This window comes from Magnolia sinica, chromosome 9 (assembly GCF_029962835.1).
Source record: "Magnolia sinica isolate HGM2019 chromosome 9, MsV1, whole genome shotgun sequence".
NCBI lineage: Eukaryota > Viridiplantae > Streptophyta > Magnoliopsida > Magnoliales > Magnoliaceae > Magnolia > Magnolia sinica.
In genome coordinates this window covers 37,022,214-37,049,697 of record NC_080581.1, presented here as the reverse complement: position 1 = coordinate 37,049,697, position 27,484 = coordinate 37,022,214, and the positions used below count along the sequence as shown (strand labels likewise).

Genomic DNA, 27,484 nt, shown 5'->3' with positions numbered 1-27,484 from the left:
CCATCAACAACAGCCACACAAAATATATAATACCCAAGGAGATAAGTTATCTCATCTTGGCAATGGCAATATTTTAAATATATGAATAACCTAATAAGTCTTATATACCTTAAAATATATTTCACATTAAACTTGTCCTGCCTCATTCCCTAGGAATATAAAGCTCGCAATGTATACAAATCCCTCCTGATTACATCCTTCCATGCATACACAATGATAATGAACAATAAACAAAGTATTAATTTTAAAAATATATATGATTCATTGAATTAAAATGACATACATTCCAACATGTCCAATACAGTGGATGTCTAAAACACACTTTCCACCTATATATGCTAATAAAAAATCCACATTTATTAACACATAATCATGCCTAGATAACAATCATCTTGAGCAAGGCATATAGCCACACATAAAACCCATTCGGGTGGTAACCATTGTTCTATTTGTGTACACACAGCCACACTTATCACAAACACCACATGTCCAATGTTCAGGACACAAAGCACCAAATAGATCTCAAATTCAGTAGACATCAACAACCTCCTTAGCCCCTCACTTGAGTCAATGGTTGAGAACACGTACTTCAACTCCGCATCCTCCATGATTGTAGCACCACCTCAGATATTTTGCTCCTGTAATGTTCATCATCCTTCTAATCTCCTCACAACTAGCATGATACAGTATTAGATCAATAGTGGACAAATAATAAATTCAAAAAATATATAATAACAGATCCATAATAGATTCACAAATAGATCCATGATAGAAGAATAACAGATCCATTCATCTTGAACTATGAGATCAATGGTTTGGATTACTGAACGAGGTCCCAAATGTACAGCCATTGAATAGATCAGGTCGGACCCATCATATATGTTATTGGGTTAAAACAGGGTACATATGCACCAAAACAACGCAACGGTAGACTACTTATAGGGATGGGATGTTTGACCAACAACCTGATTGAATAAATTAGAAGCAGAAAAAATATGTAATTTGAAATTAGACCAATATGCAATATCTTTACATGTGGCATGCATATGAGATTTAGACCGTTCATTTGATTGCTTCTTGTTGAATTACGTTAGATCAGCTATACACCAAAATACACACAAAGGGAACACTAGCAATTGATGGGTTGGTTATAGACCATAGAACTTTGGTTGCACCTTTTATTTGTACATTTGATATTCACTTCTCGGTTATTTAGATGGTTGATATGATGTAATCCTGACTGTTTGATTGATAGCCAAAAAAGTGAGTTAATAATTAGGAAATATATCTACAGTCCACATTAAATTGAAAGAAGGCCAAACAATGGATAATTAGTATTAATCAGTTTGGATCAGTGAATCATGGGCATTAAGTGTACAAGACTGGAAAGAAAATACAGTGCATATATAGTTATTATTATTATTATTATTATTATTATTATTTGTATTAACAGCTACGGTGCATGTATAGTTGGGGGCGGGGCATCCTTCTCTAATTCCACGGGTGGTGCTCATCATTTGGTGATCTGGACTGTTGGTTCAATGGGCTGTGCTAAGGATAATCATGCACTGAATCTCCACCAACTCATAGATTATTAAGAATAATGCAGTAAGATTAATGGAACTCTGGACAGCTAGGATTTCCTGATCAAAGAACTTGGGACCCTAGCCAGATGAAATCCAAACTGAGCCCAAAAGAAGGCCCATTAACAATGATAATAGCTGAGTTGGGCCTACATTAATCAATGGAATAGCCAGGATGGTCCATGCTTTCAGGCCCTATTGAGAATCAGGTGGAGCTTGGGCTAGCTCATGGTTTGACGAGTCTAATGCGACTCATTTAAGTGGACTCGGTCTTCGTCATACCGATCGATCCGGTTTAATACCATTACTCGCTCCCGAATCAGTTGAGTAATACCAATTCAGCCTGGAGTCAGGTGAGTCGAGACTCGACTCAGGGCACAACGAGTCGAGTTGAGTTACCGGGCCTTTTAACCATGGGCCACCTTCAGGAATATAGCCGTTGGATCTTGGTCATGTTCAATGATCCAAACCGTTGATCATGCACAAAAAGCACCCAATGCATAGAATTAAGAAATAAATTTGGAAATTTGAAAATTCATGGAGAACCGAAATTTTGTACAGCTAGCCTTACCACATCAACAAAAGAAGGATTACCTGAATCGATGGATGATTAGTTGAGTCGATGCACATCCCACCCCTCTTCTTTCCAGCGTCCACCGTAGATTAAGGGAATGTGCCCCACCTTTCTACGGTCCTCCTCGTTTCCATCTTTTTGCTGCAACCTCTCTGTCAATTCTGTTGGCATGTCGTATAACCTGAGAAGTCGGAGTTTGGTGAGGTATTCAATCCCTTCTGGAAGCGTCTTCAACTCTTCACATCTGAACACAGTTAGCTCTTGGATGCTTGGCAATGTTCCCTTCTCTATCACTACCCGATTTAGTTGTGTCAAATACCATAACTCTAGTCCCCTGAGTTTAGGGAACCATCCATCGTGAAAACACAACTGCTGCCCTTCATAGGCCTTCAAAAGAAAAAGGCGCACCAGATTGGGCAATGCTTGGAGTGATGAAAGCAGATCTTCTTCTCTCAGCTTTGACCAACTCAAACTCAAAACAGTGAGATGCGCAAGGTACCTAAACCATTGAGGCACCTTCTCCAAACGTCCCCACAGGACAAGCTTCTGAAAAAGTGGCAGATGATCAGGAGAGAGCTCTTCCAATTGAAGTGCTTCTTCTTCGTTGATTGCCTTAACACTCAAGGTAACAAGGTATTTCAGCTTTGCGATGGAAGTGCACAGCTCAGCTCCGTTGATTGCTCTGACCTTGGAAAGGTGAAGTTTTCTCAGTTGGGTTAAGTTTCCAATTTGTCTCACAATTTCCCCTTCTTTTGCTTCGATACTAGTTAGACTTTGTAAACTTGTTATATTACATATTCCTATAGGAACTTGGATGCTACTCGCGAACTCGAAAGTCCCTAGATCTTCCATATTATATCGATACCCGATTAAGTGGCGTAGTTTCTGTAGCTTCACAACCCCACTCGGTAGCGTCTTTATCCTTGTTTCTCTAACATTCAATGTTTGCAGGTTCCGTAATCTTCCTAAACATTTTGGAAGCTCGCCAACATTAGTATTCTTCAAGTTAAGGTACCGTAAATTGAATAGATTTGTCAATTCATCCGGCAAGCTTTCAATAGGAACTCCCTGTAAATCTAGGACCCTCAATAACATAAAACTTGATGCTATGGTATTTAGAGAAGAAGATAAAGATGTGCTTCTTTCAAACACTAAAAGAGAGCGAAGCTGTGACATACTCATGCTATGTTGAATAGTTTCTCCAGAATTGTAGATTGACATGCGACGTACTTTGCCCCCTTGCCTTGTTTGCTGCCCATCGTATGTGATGCAGAACTTTTCTTCGTCGCATAAGGATAAGGCCAATTCACGTACAATATCGTGCATTTGACAAGCAATCACCCTACCAGAGAGATTCGTCTTGACAACCTGAAGTGTGTTACGATGGATGAGTTCCATTAGGTAGTCCTCCGCCACCTCTTCCATTGGAACTTTACCTGCATCTTCAACGAAACCCTCCGCCACCCATAACCTTATCAACTTGTTGCGGCGAATTAAATAATCTTCTGGAAACATACAGCAATACAAGAAACAATGCTTTAGGCGGTAAGGCAGATAGTAGAAGCTAAGCAACAAGATGCGCTTTATTGGTTCAAGCTTTTCATTGTTATTCAAGTGCCAACTTAGGTTATTATAGACTCGGTTCCATTCCAACACGTTCGCATCTCTCAATGACAGGAGGCTGCCCATCGCAATAACTGCAAGAGGCAGACCTTGACATTTTTCTACTATGGATAGAGCCAATGGCTCCTGCTCTGAAGGGCAGGGTTTGTTCCGAAATGCCTTCTTACAGAATAGCTGCCATGCCTCTTCTGGATGTAGAGGCTGAAGCTGGCAGACACGGCTTCCCTCTCCCGCTGCCAAAGCCACATCACTGTCTCTTGTTGTAACTACTAACCTGCCTCCGCATCTGTAGTCTGGAAATATGACACCTAGTTCTTTCCAATCATTCATTCTCCAGATATCATCCAAGACAATCAGATACCTTTTCGATTCGAGATGTCTTTTAATCATCTGCCTTAAGTCGCTAGCATCACGGGTGGCTAGGTCATTTGGAACAACGTCCTTTGTAGCCTCAAGGAATTGTTTTATGATGCTTCGCAGTACTTCATCGATTCTAAGAGTCTGTGAGACCGAAACACATGCGGAGCAGTCGAAGTGCTTCTTTACTAGTTTGTTCTTGTAGACTTTAGTGACAAGAACGGTCTTGCCCGCCCCGCCCATACCCGTCACTGAAATCACCGTGCGCCGCTGTTCTTCCTCCACCAACCATCTGACTATCAAATCTAATTCTTTCTTCATCCCCACAATGTCATCTTCCTCTAAGGAAAGAGAAGTTTCTACATCACGTTGCCACATTTTGCTAACATCATGAGAGCTTGTTCCTTCTCCTATTTGGTTAAGACCGAAAGCAACTCCTGTATCGAAAAGGTTATGAACTTTAACCTTGGTTTCTTGTAGTCGGATGGCGAAGCAATGCTTGTTGTAGATATTCTTCGGGAGGCAAACGATGTTAAGGAGAAAACTCCGGAGCCCACCTCCTTGTGGTCTGTCCATGCGATACATGAACTCGTCGATGATGTCTTCCACATCATATGTGGAATCTCTTACTTGCCTCACCCAGGTTCTCACTCCTTCATTGCTTTCTTTTCTTTTATCAGCATCCTTCAACAAAGCTTGCATCCTCTCGAGTTTCAGCTTGATTTCTTCTACTTCATTGCGCACTCCTCTTATTAGTGATGCTTCTCGAGATAGAAGGGCACTCAGAGTTTCTAACCCGAATTGAACGATACTGTCCGTCATCGGAATTTCTGTAAAATAAGAAATGAAGACAACCAATGTCAAATATATGAGTGCGGATATTCTATGTTGAAGGCACAACAAATTCCTGTGGTGCCTCCTATTATTAGTCAGCTGAGAAAATTAAGAAAAATAAAAAATAAATACCTACATATTTAAACTTTGTTCTTATACTTATTTTCGCATTCGGTTCCCCCCTTTTCTCTCCCTGGAATCGGACTGCATATTACAGAAAATAGCAACAGACGTACTGACGTGGCAAACTTCTGTGAGCCTTACTATGATACATGTGTTATGTCCACACTGTCCATCCATTTTACAGGATCAGATTTATGCATGAGCCCAAAAACGAAGAAGATCATTTCACAGGACAATGACGCCCACGATGTTTATTTACCATCCAACCTCTTCTTAACGCCTTAAAGACATGGACGAAGGGAAACATATATATCAATTTGATCCAAAACTTATGTGACCCTAAGAAGTTTTTAATGGTAAGCATTAAATCCGTACTACTTACTGTAAGTGTGGTCTTCTTGAGCTTCGAATGTCATTCAATTTATTCAATTTTGAGAGTATTACATAAAATGAATTGATAAAAACGGATGGACAGCGTGGATGAAATACATACACCACTGTGGGTCTCACAGAATCCTTACACCGGCGTGCCTTAGTCCCCATAGTCTGTTTACCAGGAATAGGGATTTCGTATTTCCCTGCACTGTGATTGGTCCACATCATCACTGATTGGGGCACTACTGCATTAAATGTGGCTTGTGATGATGTGGCCCAATCACAGGGCAACGAATAGAAAATTTCTGTTCGTAGCAAAGATTAGTCCCACAAAATCCTACAAAGAATCCTCACACCACCAAAACCAAAGATGCAATTGAAACACAAAGGCTTAGATTAGAGTTTTCAAAATTTGAAATCCGGGGTATCCGAATATAGCTATTCAAGGCCCAAATACCAAGCACGTGGTCTAAATTATTTAATTTTCATGACGTCACATATATTCATTTGAATTTAATTAAACATTCACACCCACCTTAACTGAAAATCATCACCAAATTTAAAATTTTAAAGAAATTAAATTATTATGCCACACTATCATTATGGAGTTATTACTCTTGAAATACTTGTTCAATTACTTTGGAAGTTTATCATCTCATAATACTCCAACTCAACATTTGTAACATTATTTAAAGTGAAGTGAGCATACACACATAGCTCAAGTGTGTCGACTTGACCAAGTCAGTGAGTCGAGTTGACAAGTCTGGTCAAGTGTCGACTGAGTCAAGCTCAAATTCTCCCCAAGTGAGTTAATTAACAGGGCCGAGTTTCAAGTCTAGTGAACTGAGTTTTAGCACTATGCAACATTCCTTCCCCTAAGTTTTATTGATGGACGAATTGTCTACCATACCGGATTTTATTTTTATTTTTCTAAAAGAAGTATAATATATTCATTCCAAAAAAGCTATCTTTACGGGAGCTAGACAAAAATTTGGGCTCCCACCCAAAAAGCAGGGGAGCCTATCATATGACTAGGCATCTAACTAGCCCTCGCACTAACTCCTAAGTTTTCTTCTTAATGGCCCCCTGACCTAGTTTTATCTAACAAAATTACCATCTAATCTCAATTGGGAGATCAAACATGACAAAATAAACCGAGTTCCCTTGAGAACAGCCTAAACGAGCCAAGCCATCTGCCGGGCCATTTTCCTCCCTTGGAATATGATGAAAGGAAAACGAGCCACTATTTTTAAGAGTATCAATCATCTTTAACCAATGATTCCAAACCCAACTCAGATGTGAGCCTCTATTCACGAGATCGATCACAAATCTCGAATCTGACTCCACCTCCACCCTGGAGAGCCCTAGACTCAGACATATAAAGAGCCCATTCCAAACTGTGCGCAATTCCGCTTTGTTGCTAGATCCAACTCCGAACCCCACCGAAAACATAAAAATGAGGTTCCTGGTTGAGTTCCTGCAAATTCCACCCGCACCCGATGGGCCCAGGTTACCTCGTGCCGACCCATCTAGATTCAACTTGGTCCAACTGCCCTGTGGCTAATCCACCTAACCACCTCATACCCTACTCTCTGGGTGCATTGGGTCCTTCCACAACAAAGAGAATCCAACCACCATTTCACCCTGGCGATGGTGGCTGCACTTGTGACAACCTCCTCCCCCCATCCTCATGGAATTTCTAGCCCTCCAAATTTCCCTACTAATCAGGTAGGGAGCCATCTTTCTAGAATCGACATTATTATTGCCTCTCATCTCTATCAACCACCACTGCTTTAACCTTGCTTCGATCGAGTGGGCCAGAAGGGCAGGGAGCCCAAATATGTCTCCAAAATGCTTCCAAACCTTGGAAGCTAGCACCCCATGGAGGAAAAAATGGTCCAGATCTTCCACGTTTGGGTAGCATCCAATCTCTTTTGCGCAGCAGACGCACCTTGACTCCAGCATCACGCATCTAGATTGAATTCTTTCATCAACAACTATTGCCCTATGTAGCAATCTCCACACGAACGTAGCCCCTAAACCACCTATGCAAGGTTCATGTTTATGTTGAGTCCATTTCGTTCACTAAGTGAGAATCATTATTTGGATGCTACGTATAGAAAATTAGGCCGATTAAAGAGATGCTACGTATAGAAAATTAGGCCGATTAAAGAGTTGTGTCGAGTAAACCAATTCAGTGAGCTGAGTCGACAACTGTGGATCGAGTTTAGTTCACCAAAGAGTTTGCGCTCAAACTCTCCCCAAGTTGGGTTGGCTCGGCTGAGTTTCTGGTCTAGTCACCCAAGTTTTAGAATTATAGGGTATTCACATCCCAACTCTTCCCTTTGGTGGGGTCCACCTAAGTTGTATTAACAAGCCTCTAATTTGTTCCCTCCGCCCCTAAAATACCTAGCAGGAGTATTGTATATGTAAACTCTACTGCATTGACTAGGTCAGAATCATTATTTGGATCCCTAATGAATTTGATGAAAGATACAATGGTGGCCCCACACAAAAACTTACAGTTGGAATCCCATCCCATTGTTCCTTGATGTGTGGCCCATTTGAGTTGTGGATTTATCTGGTTTTTGGCCTTAGAGCCTAGCATCAATATAAAACCTGATAGACGGAGAGGATTTTACATATACAACAAAGAGGTTTTCCGAAATATGTAAATCTTTCTATAAAGGGAGAGAGATTATTGATTTGTACGTGCATATTTCTCTATGGAAATAGAAGCAATGGACGACTCCCATTTTTAACCTTCCAGTAGATGCGTACCAATCCAATAATGTAAATATCCTACAACCCGTGCAATAGAAAGCTGAGGGTCCACCCTGACATTTGTGTGACATCCACTCTATCCATCATTTGAGACAGATTAATTTTATGATGTGATTGCAAAAATAAAGATGATCTTAATGATCAGGTGGGCCACACCACAAGGAATACTGTAGATGGGCATGCTTGCAATTGAAGCCTTTTTTGGGACCACCGAAGTTAAATTGGGATTATAGCCATCCGACCTTGTGACATGTTTTAATGATGTAAACTGCTTATGGAATCACTGACACAAGGGTAAAACTCTCGTAAGGATGGATTGTTGGATGGTCTGGATATTCACCACATGGAATTAGCATGGCACATGTTTAGATGAACTTCACTCTACAAGTGTGCATTTGAAATAATTTCGTTTCCCTCCAAATTCATTTTAAAATTTTGTGAAAAATTAAACTTTTCATTTGTGCCCCCCCCCCCCCCCGGCTTATGGATGGAATATTTTTGTGATTTATAAACCTTCTAGTAGATTGTTTACTTGGAAAAAGGAGAGAGAGAGAGAGAGAGAGAGAGAGAGAGAGAGAGAGAGAGAGAGCGCTTGGGTTTGCGTTTTCCAGTGATGTGTGCGTGCTGCCAAAGATACGTGAGGTGAGGCGCTAGTGGCATGCTTCGCACATGAGCATCATGTCATGAGTAGTCACTCCCTCGCCACCTTATGCAAACCCTCACGAGGCTGTGTGATTGTGGTGCAAAATGAGAAACGGACAGTTTGTATGGATTTTTTGAAATGGCTAGATCCATACGTTGCTGAGAAAAACTAGAAACTGAAGCGGGTTAATGCCAACGGTGTGAACAACTTGGCATTTAGTTTCCAAATGACTAGATTAAGGATTTAATGGTCTAAAACATTTGGATTAATAAGCCAATGGTCCAAAACATTTTTGCAACATTCTAACCATTGATGGCTTTAGGTATAACGGTACATTCCCTACATTTACATAAACCTTACCGTCTAGGTCCAAAGACACATCTATGCATTGGACAGTGTTCTATGGGCCCCAACATGATGTATATATGTTTTATAAACGCCATCTATTTATTTTTTAGGATAATTTTAGGGAATGAGCCCAAAACTGAGCTAGATTAAAATCTCATGAAACCTTCTTAAGGCCTACCATGATGTTTATTTGTTATCTGATGTAGAGCGGGTCGCGGACAGTTTCATGGCCAAGATGGATCAGAAAAGGCCCGGTCGACGACAGAAGTGATCCGGACCATCGGACCTTAGATCGGGCGTATCTCGCAATCCGGAATGAGTTAGCTGACGTAAAATATATGATTTTGGGGTAGAACGAGCTACTTTAGCCAACCAACCCCGCTACGCCGGGTTGCGCTGCCCGGAATTGCGAAAAACCCCTTGATTGACGGTCGTTTCCCTGTTTTAATTTCGTTTTTACTATAAATAGTAAGTTTTAGTTTGATTATAACTCTTCATCCGTTGGGCTTTAGGAGTTGCGCCCAACGTGAAAAGAGCTTAGAATAATTAGGGGAACGGTTTGGTGAAGCCAAATAGGACACTTACTATTTTTGGCCGAAAACCTTGCGCACTAGTAGACATCACGACCGTCTATAAATAGTAAGTTTACTATTTATAGTAAGTCGCGGATTCTAGGAGTTTGAGTTGTAGTTTGATTATGATTTCTTTCCCATTGCTTGATACCCTTATTTAAAGGGTTGTGAACTCGATTTTAATCATTCATCAATCAATTTCGATTTTATTAGAATTTATTTCTATTTTCTGCTTTTCTTTCCTCGTGGATTCGAGAAGTCTCTGTGAGGAGTCCAGAGAAGTTCCGTGGATTCGGAATAGTTATCCTCTTGAGGAAGACGGTGCTCGACCTCACGTCCTCCCCTGCGTCAGATCACCCATACTCGATGCAACAAATATAAGCTTGGTCCAAAATTTTAGTGGCCCCCAAAAAGCTCTCAACGGTAGGCATTCAATCCCCACTACTTTTTATGCTGTAGTCCACTTTAACTTTGGATCTACCTCATTTTTGGGCTAATGCCCCAAAATAATCTCTCCAAATGGGTGGACAGTGTGGATATAACACTAAAATCATGGTGGGCCCCACAGAACTTGGTGATGGCAACACAACCGGGGCAACGTGATGGCAACACAACCGGGGCAATGGGCACACGGATGGGATTTCCTTCTAGAGCCTTTAACAATAAGTTTTTTGTGTTGGGAGCATAGGTGGGATTCATCGTGATGTTTATGATAAATCCATTCTGTTCATCTGTTTTATGAGATCATTTTAGGACACATGACTAAAAACGAGCTGGATTCAAGACTCAAATGGGCCACACGAGAGGAAAAAAGGGGATTGAACAACCACCGTTGAAACATTCCTATGGTCACAAAAAGTTTGTATCAGGTCAAGTTTTTTGTGTTTTTAGTTCATCGTAGTGGTTACATTGTAAACAGCTTGGATATCGTATAAACATCAAAATGGAGCTGATGAGGGTCTTAACTGTAGGCGTTTCTTCCCAATGCATTGCTGTCAAAGCTTTTTGCAAGAAATTCGCTTATGCCCGTGTCGGTACCAGATTAGGTGCGGCCCCACCCAAGTCGGTGTAGCTTTACCATGGGCTCACCTTGATGTATGTATTCTATATCCACATTGCCATCCATTTTTATATATCATTTTAAGATATGAATTGGAAACCAAAGTAGAACCAATTCTCAGGTGGTCCATATCATAGGAAACCGTAGTGATTGACAATTAATGGGTCACATAAGTTTTGATCAATCTAATATATATTTTTTGGTGACACGTCTTCTACGCCTTTTTTTTCTTTTCTAGTTTAATATGACCCGTCTTCTACTCCCACTTGCCCCTTGGCTTTTAACATGATTTCCAAAGTTCTGGCCCGCATGCTTTCACACCAACTCAGTGCAAAAGGAGGTTGAAGAAAAATGCACTGAACCACAAGAAACACTACAGAAGGGGAATGGGAGCTGGCTTGGGAGAGAGTTCAGGCTCGTCGGCACCATAAGCAACACTTCCCTTTCACCCTCTTCGTGGCAAATCTCACTTTTGACACCTCGGAAGAAGACCTGCGCAGGATTTTCGGCAGATTTGGGAAGATAGAAGGGGTGCATATCCCCAGGGATGATGTGAGGAAAAAAAATCTAAAGGGTTTGCTTTCGTGTCCTTCTGTTTCGAACAGAAGGCCTTCAATGCAGCAAGCTGCCTCCATGGCAAGCGGATTGATGGACGGATTGTCCATTTGGACTGGGCTAAACGTTCCCCTGTTGAATCTGGCCACGGGAAAAGGCAGAGCCCTGCTCGAAATCAGAGTCAGGGGGCTATGGCGACTGCCCGTTTGGTCGCAGTGCGTCTGAAGGAAGGTACTGTTTATCCCTCTTATGTGGCAGCTGCTCAGGAAGCCTATCGGAAAGGTTTGTCTGTCAACCCATCCACTGCCAATCCAATCTCTCCTCCCACGGAGGGACCTAAGTCCTTCTATATTCACGTCGACCCCCGGCAAGTAGAAAAGATGGAGAAAGAGCTAGCCCTAGCTTTCATTGTTTTCTCATCCTTGGAAGTTTCTGTCGTCCACCTCATAGACTCCCTGCGCAATTCAGAGATGGCTTCATCTCAGTCAGAGATTATTAGATTACCCTCAAAGAAGTTTCTGTTTAAGTTCAAATCCACCTCAGATCTGGAGAGGTTTCTCGTGGACCATGACCTCCAAAAGCTCTTGGGACTAGAGGAAATCGCTAAGCGGTCAGAGCGGGAAACAACTATTCGTCGCGGAGTGTGGATCCACCTGGTGGGTATCCCTTCCAATGCGTGGTTCCTTGATGCCATTGAGGGGATTGCAAACTCATTCGGAGAGGTAGTGGAGATCGATAGTGTCACTGCTAGGGGATTGTTTCAAGGGTTTGCCCGGGTCCGGGTAAAGCTATCTTCCTTCTCAGAAATGCAGCGAGTTAGAATACTTCAGGTGAAGGGTCGCGATTATTCGATCTTTGGGCTCATTGAGAGTCAGATTACTGAAGATGGTCCTTCTTCAGCAACCCAAGTCTCGACGGCTGGTAGGGAGTCGACGAAAGCTTGGGTGGAGAAGTCCTTCTACCAACCAGGAGGCTACAAGAGAAAATGTCCTCCTTCTGCTTGGGAGAATGCTTGCCAGAATATTGCTGGGCTAGGTAAATCGGTTCCTCCTTCGTCACCTATTTGTGAAAATGTCTGTGGGAAAGTAAGTCATAAGGTTTGTGAGATTGCAGGTGTGAATGTTTGTGTCAACGTCTGTGAGAATGCAGGTGTTTATGATTGTGAGAATGCAGGTGTGAATGTTTGTGACAACGTCTATGAGAATGCAGGTGTTAATGATGGTGAGAATGCAGGTGTGAATGTTGGTGTCAATGATCGTCAGAATGCAGATATTATTGTTTGGAAGAATGCAGGAGTCAATGTTTGTGAAAATGAAGTATACAAGGTTAACCCCCACCCTCTTGCTGGCGTGACGGATTCTCAGGATGTGGCAGGGCTGCATTCCTTTGGTAATCAGCAGCCTAGGAGCTTCAGCGAAGGCGGCAGGCCTACATCGCCTCCTTTTGTCATTGGTCCTTCCCATGCAAATCAGCAGGATAGGGGTTGTTCGGGCGCTCATACGGACCCTGTTCTGGTAGCAGAATTCAGTCCTGGCCATCGTTAGCTGGGGCCCTCTTCGTCTAGGGGGCAGAATGTCATCGCCCTAATACCCCACGAATCGGCTGTGGGTGATGATCGGCACCAGATCAAGGATATGCGACAGAATAGCGGCAAGAGTAAACCTTTCTCCCCAAAAGCTGTCAATTTAAGGGCAAATTGGCAATGGGGACACCTCAACAGAAACTCAACTGCTCCATCTTCCTTTAAGGCCTGATCTGTGGGCAGTTCGCCTCTCCGACCTGATCAGCACGCAGGTGCCATCCTCAGTAATCAGGGGCAATTTCATCACCGGCTATCTCACCAGTGAGTTAGGGGGGAGCAGGTGGAGCAGGTTCAGTCTCAAAATGGTGCAGAGGAGTTGATCTACCAACTGCAAGTTAATCTCTCACCATATTTTCGGTCGGGTGAAAAGCTCTATGCGCAGGATCAGCTGTAGGGTCAGGCAACGATGAACAGGGCTAATAGTCAGGTAGAGTCTACGATGGAAATGATCCAGAATGATGGGTACATTGAGGCCATCACCAAGCAGCGAAAAAAGATAGTTGTATGTCCCCGTCGTGCCGACAGACATCTAGGAAGAGGCAGAAGACGCTTTGTTTCTACCAGGAAAATGGCCAGACTGACAGAGGAAGGGGAATGGTTCTGTCATCTGAGGAGACTCAAAAGAAGGACAGTCAACTCAGGTTGTATTTCTGATGAATAGTGCAATTATTTGGAACTCCCGGGGGGTAGGGAACAAAGCAACGATTAGGACCTTAACGAGGTTTATTCGTCTTCATAATCCAATGCTGTTGGCCATCTTGGAGCCTATGGCTAGGGAAAAAAAATGTACTGCTATTGGTCTGAAGTTGGGATATCAATCCTCATTCTCAAATGTTGGAGTGGGAGGTAAGATCTAGGTTTATTTTCTTAATCAGCTCTTAGTCTCCGTCCACTCCTCGTCAAATCAGCTGCTCTCTTTGAATGTATCCCTTCAGAATGGCTCAGCGATGGGGCTACTTTCCATTGTTTATGCTAAATGTTCTCACATTCTCCGTCGAGAGCTATGGCAAGACTTGGTTAATACCAGTAGAACTGTGGCAGGTCCATGGGCTGTGGGGGTGACTTCAATGCCATAGCCAATGCTAGTGAGAAAAAATGCGAGACTTTGGCTGGCTCCATCAGCATGTCTGAGTTCTCAGATGCCATTCAGAATTCTGGTCTGTTGGATGCGGGGTTTGTTGGGAACTCCTTCACGTGGAGTAACAACCGAGTAGGGCAAGCAAGAATCTGGGCCAGGCTGGACAGGATTCTAGTAAATGACAGGTGGTTGGCTGCCTTTCCTTCTTTCAGAGTCACCCACTTGGCACGTGTTTGCTCGGATCACTCGCCCCTCCTGCTTTCTTTCCCTCCCCCATTATTCAACCGTCTATAAAACCTTTCCGATACCAGCGCATGTGGTCTATGCATAACTCTTTCCAACCTGTGGTGAGGAAAGCGTGGGAGGGTCTTTGTTCCCATAATCCTATGATAAATGTTCAATTAAAATTGAAGAAGACTAAGCAGCTTTTGAAGATGTGGAATAAGGAAGTGTTCGGTAACGTGTTCAACCAGATTAAAGCGGCAGAGGCTGATATATTCAGTTGGAAAATCGAATGCAGGATGACGTTTCGGAGGACCTTATGCTTCAAAGTATGACTTCTAGGAGGAAATTGGTGCAGCTGCACCTTATGGAGGAGGTCTTTTGGAAACAGAAGGCCCGAAATTCCTGGCTCCTAGTAGGTGATAGAAATACAAAAATTTTTCATGCTCCTGCACAAGAGCGCGTTAGGAGAGCTAATATTTTCGAGATAAAGGATTCTAACGGGGCGACTATTTCTGACGTGTCTCAAATGAAACTTGAAGCTGTTAACTTCTTCTCTGCGCTTTTTCAAGCAGACCACAGCTCTTCCTCAGATGACATGCTTGCTCCTCCCTCGCCCGCCGAAACGCTTGAAGCGATCAAGTCTATGACTATGGACAGTGCTCCTGGCCCAGATGGGTTTCTTGTCTCCTTCTTTGTGGACTGCTGGCAGACGGTAGGGGAGGATATTCACAAAGAAATCTCTTATTTTCTGGAAGGGGGTCAATTGCTGAGAGCGTTTACTGCTTTATACATCAGCTTGGTCCCTAAAAAGCCGTCTGTTGCTACATTTGCTGACTATCGCCCGCTCAGCCTGTGTAACATCATTTATAAAATTTTCTCCAAGCTCCTCGCTTCTCGGCTAGGAAAGCTCCTCCCTAGTCTTACCTCTACGGAGCAAGGGGCCTTTGTGCAGGGTAGGTCCATTACAGAAAATATTACGATGGTGTTAGAGGCGATGAGAAACATTGACAGGAAAGTTAGAGGTGGTAACCTCATTATCAAGCATGATCTAGAAAAAGCCTATGACAGGGTGGATTGGGGCTTTTTAAAGAAGGTGATGAGGAAATTTGGTTTTTTTGATAGGTGGATTTCTTTGATGGAAGCATGTTGGGGAAATTGTTGGTTTTTGGTCCTCTTCAACGGGGAGCCTATTGGTTTCTTCAAATCGTCAAGGGGGCTTCGCCAGGGCGATCCTCTTTCCCCTGGTTTATTCCTTCTTGCTGCAGAAGTCTTCTCTAGGAATTTTAAGCAGCTTATGGTGCGGGGATGGTGCTCTCCTTTCAAGCTCCACCATGGGTGCCCTATTATTTCTCACCTCCTATTTGCTGACGATACTTTATTTTTTGTGAATGGCAGCCAGGAATCCCTGCGTTCTATTAAGGTGTTCTTGATGTCTTTCCAAGAAGAGTCTGGTCAGCGGATAAATTTCCAAAAGAGCAGCTTCATTTGCTCTGCCAAGCTGTCCATGGGGCGTATATGGTGTACTGAGTGGACTCTTGGAATTCCAAAAGCTCAAGCAGGGGTGCCTTACTTGGGCATTCCTCTATTCAAGGGTAGAGTTACCACAACATCCTTCATCGCTCTGATAGACAAGATGGGGAGCAGAATATCAGGGTGGAAGGCCAGGTTGTTGTCACAAGCGGGTTGATTGACGCTGATAAAGTATGTGCTGGGTAGCATCCCCTCCATACTATGGCTGCGGCAAAAATTCCTCTCAGTTTGCTGTCAGAGCTGGAGCGCAGGTTTGCCCATTTTTTCTGGGGCTGGGCGGAAGGCAAGAAAAAGACTCAGTGGATTGCGTGGAACAAGATCTCCCACCCGATTGAAGAAGGTGGTTTAGGTATTCGAAAACTGCGGGAAGTGATGAAGGCGCTGAGAAGGAAAATGGCCTGGAACGTCAAATATGGATAGGTTGTCAGTCCTTGGGGTGATGTACATGCGTGCAAGGCAGCGGAAGGATTCAGAGGAGGGGAACACGTCCGGTCCTTCGTCCTCGGTGTCCCCATTTTGGAAAGAGGTCAGAAATGAGCTCCCGATTTTAGCAAATACTGTCCAATGGCAGGTTGGTGATGGCAATATGAATCTTTGGACTTCCAACTGGACGGGGATGGGGCCTCTTCAATCCATGGTCCCAACTCCCATCCCTCAGGTGCTCCTCCCCTTAAAGGTCAGCGATTTCTTGGGCCCGGCGGGGCCTTGCCCGTCCTCTTCTGTCAATCTTCTCTTGCTAGGGGGACCTCTTCAATAGCATCGTCAGCTTTGGTTTTGCGATCACTGAGGATCCTCCCTCCTATTTTTGGCCTCTAGACTCTTCAGGAAAGTTTTCTACTAAGTCAGCCTGGCATCTGGGTAGGGATATGGGGCAAGGTCATTGGTGGAACAACTGGATTTGGCATCCTAACATTCCCCATAAAATGTCGTTGCTTGGTTGGTGACTTTTACAGGGAGCTCTTCTTGTGGATACTCGGGTTCAGAGCAAAGGAGTTCACCTTGCTTCCAGATGTTCCTGCTATCAGGTTGGCCCCTCCTTCAGCCCTCAGGAGGAATTCATTTCCCATCTGTTTCTGCTGGGTCAGCAAGCAACCTCTATCTGGCGCTATTTCTCGGTTCACTGTGGAATCTCTTTCCTCATTCACCTTTCGATAGAGGACAGGCTGCGCCATTGGAAGGGTGCCAATGCGCCTGGGGCAGCCTCTGCGATTGTCACGCATGTCGTGCCGGTTCTGATCTTGTGGGAGCTCTAGTCGAGCCGCAACGGGGCCAGATTTAACGACCATCTTATGAAGGTGTATGCTGCGATCGCCCGCATCATGTGGAGGGCGCTCCATCTTCTTGAAGGTAACGTCGATGTCCAACACAGATTTCAGGGGGACAGTTTGGTGGGGGCCCTTTCCACTAGCCCCTCTCGTATCGTTCAGGTCATTCGGTGGGAGAGACTCACTACAGGTTGGGTGAAATTGAATGTTGATGGCTCGGCTAGTGGAAATCCTGGGCGCTCAGGTGGAGGGGGTGTTTGTAGAAAAGAGGATGGTAAGTTATGGTTTGCTTTTTCTGCAGGATACGGGGTGGGCACAAACAACAGGGCCGAAGTTAGAGCAATTCATGATGTATTCTGCTCTGCATGGAGCGTCTCCTGAAATATATTGTAGTTGAATCGGATTCCTCTGTGGCGATAGGCCTCATTACCTCCACGTCGCCTGTTCCCTGGAAATGGAGACCGTGATCACCAGAATCAAGAGGCTGGTGCTAAGCGGGTCCATTTCTTTTATGATAATCCCTAGAGAGGGAAATGGGCCAGCAGATGGCATGGCTAGGGAGGGTAGTCAGCAGCAGGTTGCCAGTGTTACTGAAGATGCCAACGATCTCTCTCCTCTTGTTCGTGGCCTCCTCTTCTTGGATAGACTTGGCATTGGTTCGGTGAGATCTTCCCTTTCTTAGTTATCCCTGTCCTTTGCTGGTGCTCTGGTTTTTGTTTGTTTTTTGGGAGTTTCCTGTGTATTGTGAGAGTCAGGTTGGGTCTGGGCTCCCTGCTCAATGTCTGCTGGGTGGCCGCTTTTGTAATTAGCATTTCACAATAGGTCTGGCCCATTCTTTTTGTCTGGCTATGCCCGAAGGGCTGTACAAATCTCTTTCCGAGTTAATTGAACTTAGTAGCAAGAGACCACCTTCGTCAAAAAAAAAAAATAAAAATAAAATAAAATAAAAAATCTAATATATATTTTTTCACTTCATCCAAGTTTATATGACCTTATCAATAGTTTGGATGAAAAATAAGCATTATGTAAATATTATTGTGGGCCTAGGAAGTTTTTAATGGTAAAGCATTCAATCACCACTGTTTCTGATAATATGGTCCACCTGAGCTTTAGATCTTCATCATTTTTGGGCTCGTGTACTAAAATGATCTTCTAAAACAGATGGACGGCATGGATATAGAATAGAAAGATCAAGTTGAGCCTCACTAAATTTTCTTCCATCGGCTTTGGAAGCTGAATGGCGGGTGTGCCACAACCATTGACCATGGTAGTGTGTTACTGTTACCAAGTTCCGTGGGCCATACCATGATGTAAGTGTTAAATCCACACCTTCCATTCATTTGGCGAGACCATTTTAGCCATTAGCCTTAAAATTAGATAGATTCAAATCTGAAGTGGACCATAACATAGAAAGCAGTGGGGATTGAATTCTTATCATTGAGAACTTTTTGGGGCCCACAAAAGTTTTGGATCAGGCTGATTTTTGTTTTAAACCTTTTGAAAGATACGTGTGACATTATGAACAGGTTGGATGGAAAAAAAAAAACATCATGGTGGGCTGTCAGAATGTTTCAATAGTGGGCATCATTGTCCCACTACTTTCTCTGATGTGGTTCATTTAAGTTGTGGATCTACCTAAGGTTTTTGGCTCATGTACTAAAATGATCTTTCCAAACGGATAGACGGTATAGATACAACACATACATCTTGTTGGAGCTCACAGAACTTGTTAACGGCATCATACATTTTGCCTTTTTCTAAAGCGCTTGGAACGGTGAAATATAAGGCGCTAGATCGCATGGTACCATTTCCCTATGGGGTGAGCACTTGTGGATCATGTACATTTCATGTAAACACCCTGTTAGACTATGTTAGCTGTTGATCCTTTTTCCTTCCCTTAATTTATCCTCTCATTTATTATCATACTAATATTAATTATTTATTACTTATCAAAGTAGTTGTACAATCCAACGGGCTGAGTGGGTAACATGCATCCCCCTCTCAACTATTTTCCATAGAGCATACAAAAATCAAGGGTTCACCTATTTTCTGCTGGCCTTACTTGGGTTGATGCACCCTATGGACAAAATTGATTTCACATAAATATCACTGTGGGCCCCACTACTTTGCTAGCATGAACAATCTGCCATGGCCTGCAAAGAACATTCACTTACACATTGCAGTGGGCCCACATGATATTCATTCCAACCTCCTTAAATGCTAACTTCTTCTTCTTTTTTAATTATTTTTTCCCATTAAGGCTGGATGACAACAAAAACCAACGATCCTCTTACCATCAATCACACCGTATAACAATTTATGAAACAAAATAAAACAACACGTACCTCAGCCAACTAAACGGGCAGATGAAGATTATCACTAATATCAGGAAAATCCAAGGCCAATGGGTCCTCTTCTACTCAAAGCGGGCGCTGGATATGAACAGACGCACACCAACGAGAATCTGATGAGCAAACAGCAGGGCTATTCTGAAGAAAATAAAGAGGATAATCAATAGAAATCCATGAACTCACATCTGCCAAGGAAACGGATTGGCTACTCCCCCTTGCCACTAGCTCAGTAGCTGGTGGTCGGAGCTCTATGAGCCCCACTATGATGTATGTGTTTCATCCATTCCGTTCATCCATTTTTACATATCATTTTATGGCTTGCTTCCAAAAATGAGAGGGATATAAATCTCAGGTAGACCACACCACATGAAAACAATAGTGATTGGATATCCACTATTAAAATCCTTCTAAGGCCCACTATACTGTTTATTGGACATCCAATCTGTTGATTAGGTCATACAACCCCAGATGAAGAGAAAAAGCAAAGATCAGCTTGATCCAACACTTTTATACCAAAATGTTTTTAATGGTCGACCCTCATTCAACACTGTTTTCTGTAATGTGGTCCACTTGAGATTCGGATATACCCAATTTTTAGATTCATAACGTAATATGATCTGTTAAAAAATATGGATGGCATGGATGAAACACATACATCATGGTGGGGCCAACATAGCACCGACCATCAGCCATAGGCTGCTTTCAGGGGCAGTAGCCAATCCGTTTCCATCCGCCAAACTTCATGAAAAGAGGATACACAGACATTTAGGTGAAGCTCCACTAAAAAGGCCAGAGTCTCGCCTATCGTATGCAACCATATGAAACGAGGAACTTCCTATGAAAGGCTTTCACAGTAGATCAAATCTGCCCCTAATGACGCACCTACTTTGCAAAGTTTGTTAGAAATCTACGTGGGGTTGACCATGATGTTTTTGAAAAATCTACCTCGTCCATCCATTTTTCCTTATCATTTCAGGGCATTATCCCAAAACTGAGGCAGATCTAAATCTCAAGTGAACCACACCACAACAAGCAGCAGTGATAATGATTCTCACCATTAAATATTTTTCAGGGTCCACCGTGATATTTATTTGACATCCAACCTGTAGATTAGGTCATATAGACTTGGATGATAGAAAAAAAATAAATATCAGCTTGATCCAAAATTTAGGTAGCCCCAGGAAGTTTTTAATGGTGAGAGTTCAATCAACATTGTGTGGCCCACTTGAGAATTTGATCTATCTCAGTTTTGGGTTCATACCACAAAATTATTTTTAAAAATGTATAGATAGTGTAGATTTATCACTAACATCTTAGTGAGACCCACCTAGCATTCCAGCAGAAGAATTTTATGTGAAAAGGTTTCCACCGCATCCTTTGGAGAGTAGGTGAAGAGGGGTGCGACAGAAGGAAACTCGCTTTTTTAAGCTCGCGTTAAGAGTGCCTTTATCCCAACCGTCTATCTTATTTGACAGTTGATAAGAAGGTTCGCATGTAATGACGTGCAAACCGGTGGAGCGTTCCTCTCTCTCTCTCTATATATGTGTGTGTGTGTGTGTGTGTGTGTGTGTGTGTGTGTGTGTGTAAAACCAAATACAACATAACATGGGGTGAGCACTCGTGGATTGTAAACATCCTGGTGAGACCTATGTGAGCTGTTGACCCTTTTTTCCTTCCCATAATTTATTCTCCAATTTATTATCATACTAAAATTAATTATTTACTACTTACCAAAGTAGTTGTACGATCCAATCGGTTGACTGGGTATCATGCATCCCCCTCTCAACTATTTTCCTTTGGGCATACATAAATCACTAGTTCACCGGATTTTTTGCTCAGGCCTAACCTGGGTTGATGCACCCTATGGACAAAGTTGATTTCACATACATATCACGGTGGGCCCCACTAATTTTCTTGCATGAACGATCTCCAATTGCCTGCAAAGAACATTCACTTACACATTGTAGTGGGCCCACATGATATTCATTCCGACCTCTTTAAATGCCAAACTTTTTTTTTTAAATTACTTTTTCCCATTAAGGCTGGATGACAACAAAAACCAACGATCCTCCTACCATCAATCACACGGTATAACAATTTATGAAACAAAATAAAACAACACGTACCTCAGCCAACTAAACGGCCAGATGAAGATTACCACTAACATCAGGAAAATTCAAGGCCAATGAGTCCTCTTCTACTCAAAGCGGGCGCTGGATATGAACAGACACACCGACCAGAATCTGATGGGTAAACAGCAGGGCTATTCCGAAGGACGCGGAATGCGTCCTACCCCTGCCCGGATGGGGCTCTGTGGGGCCCACCGTGATGTAAGTGTTTTATCCATGCCGTTAATCGCTTTTATCATATCATTTTAAGGTATGAGAATAAAATTGAGATAATTTAAGGGCTTAAATGGACCACAATGTAGGTATTGAACGTCCACCATTAAAAACTTCCTGGGAGCTGGAGAAATTTTGGATCAAGCTGATATTTGTGTTTTCACTTCAACCAAGTCTGCATGACCTTATTAATAGGTTGGGTGGTAAAAAAGCATCACGGTGGCCCTTAGAAAGGTTTCAACGGTGGGTGTCATTATCACTGCAGCTTCCTTTGATGTGGTCCACTGGAGTTGTGTATCTGCTTCATGTTTTGTCTAATACCTTAAAATTATATTAGAAAAGTGATTAACAGCGTGGATAAAACATTTACATCACGGTGGGTCCCATAAAGCCCTGCCCGGACGGATTACTCCCGGCCGAGGTAGGACGCAATCCGCATCCTATTCTGAAGAAAATAAAGAGGATAATCAAAAGAAATCCACAAACTCACATCTGCCAAGGAAATGGATTGGCTACTCCCCCCTGCCACAAGCTTGGTGGTCGGTGCTCTGTGCGCCTCACCATGATATATGTGTTTCATCCATTCCGTTAATCAATTTTTACGTATCATTTTATGGCTTGATCCCAAAAATTTGAGGGATATAAATCCCAGCTGGACATTTGTGTTTTCCCTTCATCCCAACTCAGTCACCTTATGAAAGAGTTGGATGCCAAATAAATATCATGGTGGGCCTCAGGAAGGTTTCTTTGGTGGGCTTTTACATCCCCCACTGTTTCCTGTAGCGTAGCCCACTAGACAGTTGGATTTTCTCTGTGTTTGTGTTTACATATTAAAACGAGTTACAAAAACTGATGGACAAAGTGGATATATATGGCATAGTAATGGCATTACCGGGGCCACACCAAGCATAAGGTCAAACAGAACTTGAAATATTTTTTTTTTAAGGGAAAAAGTAAAAAAGTTCATTAAAGAAAGAAAAGAGGATACACAGACATATAGGCGAAGCTCCACTAAAAAGGCCAGAGTCCCGCCTATCGTATGCAACCATATGCAAACCCCAAACATGACAAACCAAAAGAAAAAGACACGAGACTTCATCCCCACTCCTTGGAACCCAAAGTTTAGTATGGCACATAAAATTATTCAGTATATCTACGGTACATCGATCCTGATCCTCCATTATATATTATAAAAGTTTTAATTGGATAAGCGGAGACCATCTGTCTATGGCTTGCAAACCGATGGAAACGGATTGGCTACTACCCTGACACCGGCCATTGACAACAGCCAATGGCTGGTGGTCGGTGCTCTGTGGGCCCTACCATGATGTATGTGTTTCATCCATGCCGTCCATCTATTTTTTCAGATCATTTTATGTAAGGGAAAGAAAAATGAAATATATCACAATCTCAAGTGGACCACATTACAGGAAAAAAAATGTTGAATGAGCGTCAACCATTAACAACGTTTTTGGGGGCCATAAAAGTTTTGGATCAAGCTGATCTTTGTTTTTTCCCTTCATCTGGGCCTGTATGACCTAATCAACAGATTGGATGTCAAATAAACAGTACAGTGCCTTAGGAGGATTTTAATGGTGGATATCCAATCACTATTGTTTTCCTGTGGTGTGGTCTACCTGAGATTTATATCCCTTTGATTTTTGGGATCAAGACTTAAAATGATCTGTAAAAATCGATAAACAGAATGGATGAAACACGTACATCATGTTGGGGCCGACAGATCACTGACCACCAGCCACGGGGCCGATGGCAGGGGGAGTGGCCAATCCGTATCCCAAACCGATGTAGGGAATGACAGGCCATGCGTAAGCAGATTGCCTGGTGTGTGTTAACGTGGCTTAGTTCTGTGGTCCCGATTAATGATGCATGTTTTATATCCACACCGTCCATCCATTTTACCCTATCATTTTAGGGCTTGATCATGAAAATGAGGCAGATCCAGACCTCAGCTGGACTACACTACGGAAAACAATGAGGGGCCATAGAGGTCTTGGATCTGGCTGATGTATGCTTTTTCTTCATTTATTCCATGTGACCTCGTGAACAGGTTGGATGGGAAACAAATGCTACCAAAACATTAAGGTTCACCCTGAGAAATTATTATTGGTAGGGCGCTCAATCACCACAGTTTCCTATGATATGGTCCACTAGATAGTTGAATCTACCTCATTTCTGGGATAATGCCCTAAAATCACATGGAAAAACAGACAGACTGCGGCGTGGATACAGAATACATACATCAAGGTGGGCCTGTATTTAGGGGCTGCATCGTATTGGGTGATTCTCGGTCGACGTCTCACCTAATCCGTTCCCAGCAGCGTCCCCTTTAATTAGTAAAGACAGTAACCTTTTCTTTCCGAACGCGGATTGCGTCCTACCCAGCGTCTCTAGCTGGGAACGGGCAGGTTCTTTAAGTGGCCACCGCAATGTATGGGTCTTATCCATACGGTTTATCCAGTTTTTCGTATTATTTTAGGATACAATTCCAAAATTGAGGTAGATCCAAGAGATATGTGGATTATACAATGGGGATTAATCTTTTACCGTTGAAAATTTCTTGGGACCATAGAAATTTTGGATGGAGATGATATTAGTGTTTTCTCTTCATCCAGGTTTTGGTAACTTTATGAATAGGTTGGATGGAAAATGAACATCACGGCAGGCCCTAGAAAAGTTTCAACAGTGAGAATCATTATTACCGCTGCTTCCTGTGGTGTGGTCCACTTGAAGCTGGGATCTACCTCTTTTTTGAGATTATTTATTAAAATTATAAGAAAAAATAGATGGACCGTGTGGTTAAGACCCATACATCTTGGTAGTCACTTAAAACTCATGCCAGCTGGAGATGGGCGGGGTAGGACGCAATCCGCGTCCTTTATTTCTCCTCGCTTTCCACTAGCTGGCATGGACTTCAAAGTTATGTCCCGTAGTTAGTGCAATGCAATCTTTAACCATACGATGAAGATAAAGGATCCTTGAATAAGATGTTTGTCAGCTTCCTGTGTTCTAAAATATGGTGCGCTGGAATTACAACCACACAACCAAGAGCATGGAAGGGCATAGGATAACGGAGATAAGGGAGTGGTGAGGATCCATGTAGAGCGGTTCGCGGATAATTTCATTGCCGAGATGGACTAGAAAAGGTCTGATAGGATACAGAGGTGATTTGGACCACCAGAATTTAAAACGGACGTGCATATTGCCAATCAGAATGAGTATTTACTGCTGAATTTGCCAAATTCCATCATATCTACAGCCGAATTCCCTATTTATTTTCATTTTAGAAGAATATCATGATTCGGATAAACAGGACACTTACCATTTTTGGCTGAAAACCATGTGCACTGGTAGAAATCAGGACCATCTATAAATAATAAGTTTACTATTTATAGTAACCCGAGTTTTAGTTGTAGTTTAATTCCGAAACTTATTCCAAGCTTAGTATCCTTTTAAGAGGTGGTAAACTCCTCTATTCCAATCATCAATCAATTTATGAATTTCTAGAAGAAGTTGGGCAGATTTGGAACAGTTATCCCTTTGAGGAGCACGGTGCTCAACCTCAACACGTCATCCCCTGCGTCGCTATCCGCGTATGATGTTGACTCAGGCAGAGTGTAACGATAACACAAGCTGCTTTAGAGAATGAAGAGCAAATTGATACTGGAGAGAGTGAGGATCCATTGGCATAAATGCACCTCGATCTCAAACGTCCAGCATACATCTACTTCACGTCCAATTTATAGGTCCTGCCTACCCTCTGTAGCCTTGTGATTAGGTTAATTGGACCAAATAAAATTGTATGTTTATGTTAATGATATCCTATAATCATTTGTATTGGATCCGGCCTCCCTGAAGAAAGGAGAAGAGAATAGTGGTTGGGTTAGTCCATACTACTGGACAGAATGACTCATATCTTCTTGTTTCCTCTCATTGGTGCTCTACAGGTGCACCTCAACAATCTCAACCGGCCCTTCACCATCATTCTACTTGTGCAACAATCACCATGCCTAACATGGGTGAGGCTGTGTCTATGGTGCCGAGAACATAATCATGTAGTCAAGGGTCAAACTGAGGATGTTGTGTGCATCAGACAACAAGATGAGGATTGGCATAGCATGAAGGCCTGATGTGTGAAGAATATGTGCATGTGTATATGAGTTATTTGAGTAGTTCATCTTAAATTGGCTTTTTCTTACCAACTTTTATGGCCAAAATGAAGAGGAGATACCTGAATTCCAAGGAGGCTTGAAATCCAAGGATTTATAGATTGGCTAACAATGGGCAGATGACGAGAAGGTCATGCTCGTCACCATCAGACATTAAGGTTGGATACTTGTGTTCAACAGCACTGAAAAAAAAAAAAAGGTAAAGAAAAAAAAAAGAGAAAAGAGAAAAATAAGACATAAATGCAATCCAAAGGATGATGATGCAGCGGTTGTGGATACAATATCAGGATAAATGGATTTTCTGAAAATCAGAACATTTCAAAATTAAGGTGGCTAAACCATGTGATGTTAGAGGTTTTAGGAATGATTTTACACCATTCCCTATTGTATGGCCTACCCAAGTCTTTGATTTAATCGATTTTTAGGATCTATGGTGAAAATTGATGTTTGAACTGATGGACGACACAGATCTGATAGATATTATCCTACTTAGCGCTTAATTAGCACCAAAAACAATATCTGTATTACCATGGAGGTGAAGCTAGCTAGCACCATCCTATATAAAAAAACATAGAATAAAAAGATAATAATAATAAGTGATTACCTCTGATTTTTGTCTAGCTTCGCGCTGTTCAGAGGAAGGAGAAAATGCACCAGAAATTAGCAGTTGCTGCAGCAATTCAGTGTAAGTCCATGAACAAAGTCTTTGTTGACTAGAGGAGGATAGACTATACTATTTAAGAGTGATGGCGGCTGCACACTATCGAATGAGACGTCCTGTGGCTCATGGTACACGTGTACAAGATCAGATCCATTCATCAGCCATGCCTGATGCCTGAGCGTCTTAGACTACAATTTAGGCCGGTGATCAACATATTAGGTATGCTTTTGATTTTTAACTTTTATACTGAGGCTGAGTTTTCCTGTTTGCTGGGAACTTGGAACTTCCTTGTTTGGCACCTAATCTTTTCACGCGGGGCCAATGCATGGTTCATTTATGTAAGCCATAGATCTGATGGTTGATTTATCCGTACCATCAAATCTTCTTCCTTTTCTCCATTGAATTTGGACTGCCCGGTGCATTTCTTCATGTATTTATTGTTGGGCGACTACGGAAGCATACAAAGATAAATTAAGCAAAGTATTCTGATCGCATATTCGAGTTCAAACACAAACAATCTGATTTTAATGTGGAAAAACACTTTCGGGAAAAAAAACTACCGCACGAAGCGACAATAATGTACTATGAAAGAAGAAATTATAAGAGATGGAGATTACTTGATTTAATTAAGCCTCGAATCTCCCTTACAAGCCCTTGAACCCCTTTGGAATGAATTAGAAAACCTAGAACTCCTCTGTATTCTTTCCAAATCCCAATTACACACACACACATATATATATAGCCTTTATCAGAATCGCAATTAGAATAAGAAATAATTCCACATTTATGCAACTCTGTGTAACTCTGCATGATCGTTCGATGACATTTCGAT

General features: G+C 42.5%; 1 protein-coding gene across 7 annotated transcripts; it reads right to left on the bottom strand.

Annotated features, from left to right (window-relative positions):
- Nucleotides 1-238: 238 nt before the first annotated feature.
- Nucleotides 239-26,730, bottom strand: LOC131254955 (disease resistance protein RPM1-like). 7 transcript variants are annotated; one of them, XR_009175983.1, is made up of 5 exons: nt 26,596-26,730; nt 21,589-21,675; nt 2,178-4,967; nt 871-965; nt 239-673 (listed from the first exon to the last, which is right to left on the bottom strand). XR_009175983.1 is itself a non-coding variant. In XM_058255652.1 (4 exons), the coding sequence occupies exon 3, from the start codon at nt 4,957-4,959 to the stop codon at nt 2,194-2,196; it is 2,766 nt and encodes a 921-aa protein (XP_058111635.1). In that variant the 5' UTR covers nt 4,960-4,967; nt 21,589-21,675; nt 26,596-26,730; the 3' UTR covers nt 239-673; nt 2,155-2,193. The 7 variants fall into 7 exon arrangements, 6 of the variants coding, with proteins under 6 accessions (XP_058111635.1, XP_058111634.1, XP_058111636.1 ...); XM_058255652.1 differs by lacking the exon at nt 871-965 and having other exon boundaries at nt 2,155-4,967; XM_058255651.1 differs by lacking the exon at nt 871-965.
- Between the last annotated feature and the right edge of the window lie 754 nt (nt 26,731-27,484).

Coding starts and splice junctions, on each gene's coding strand:
- LOC131254955 (XM_058255652.1), bottom strand. CDS start 4,959: ATGACGGACAGTATCGTTCAATTCGGGTTAGAAACTCTGAGTGCCCTT.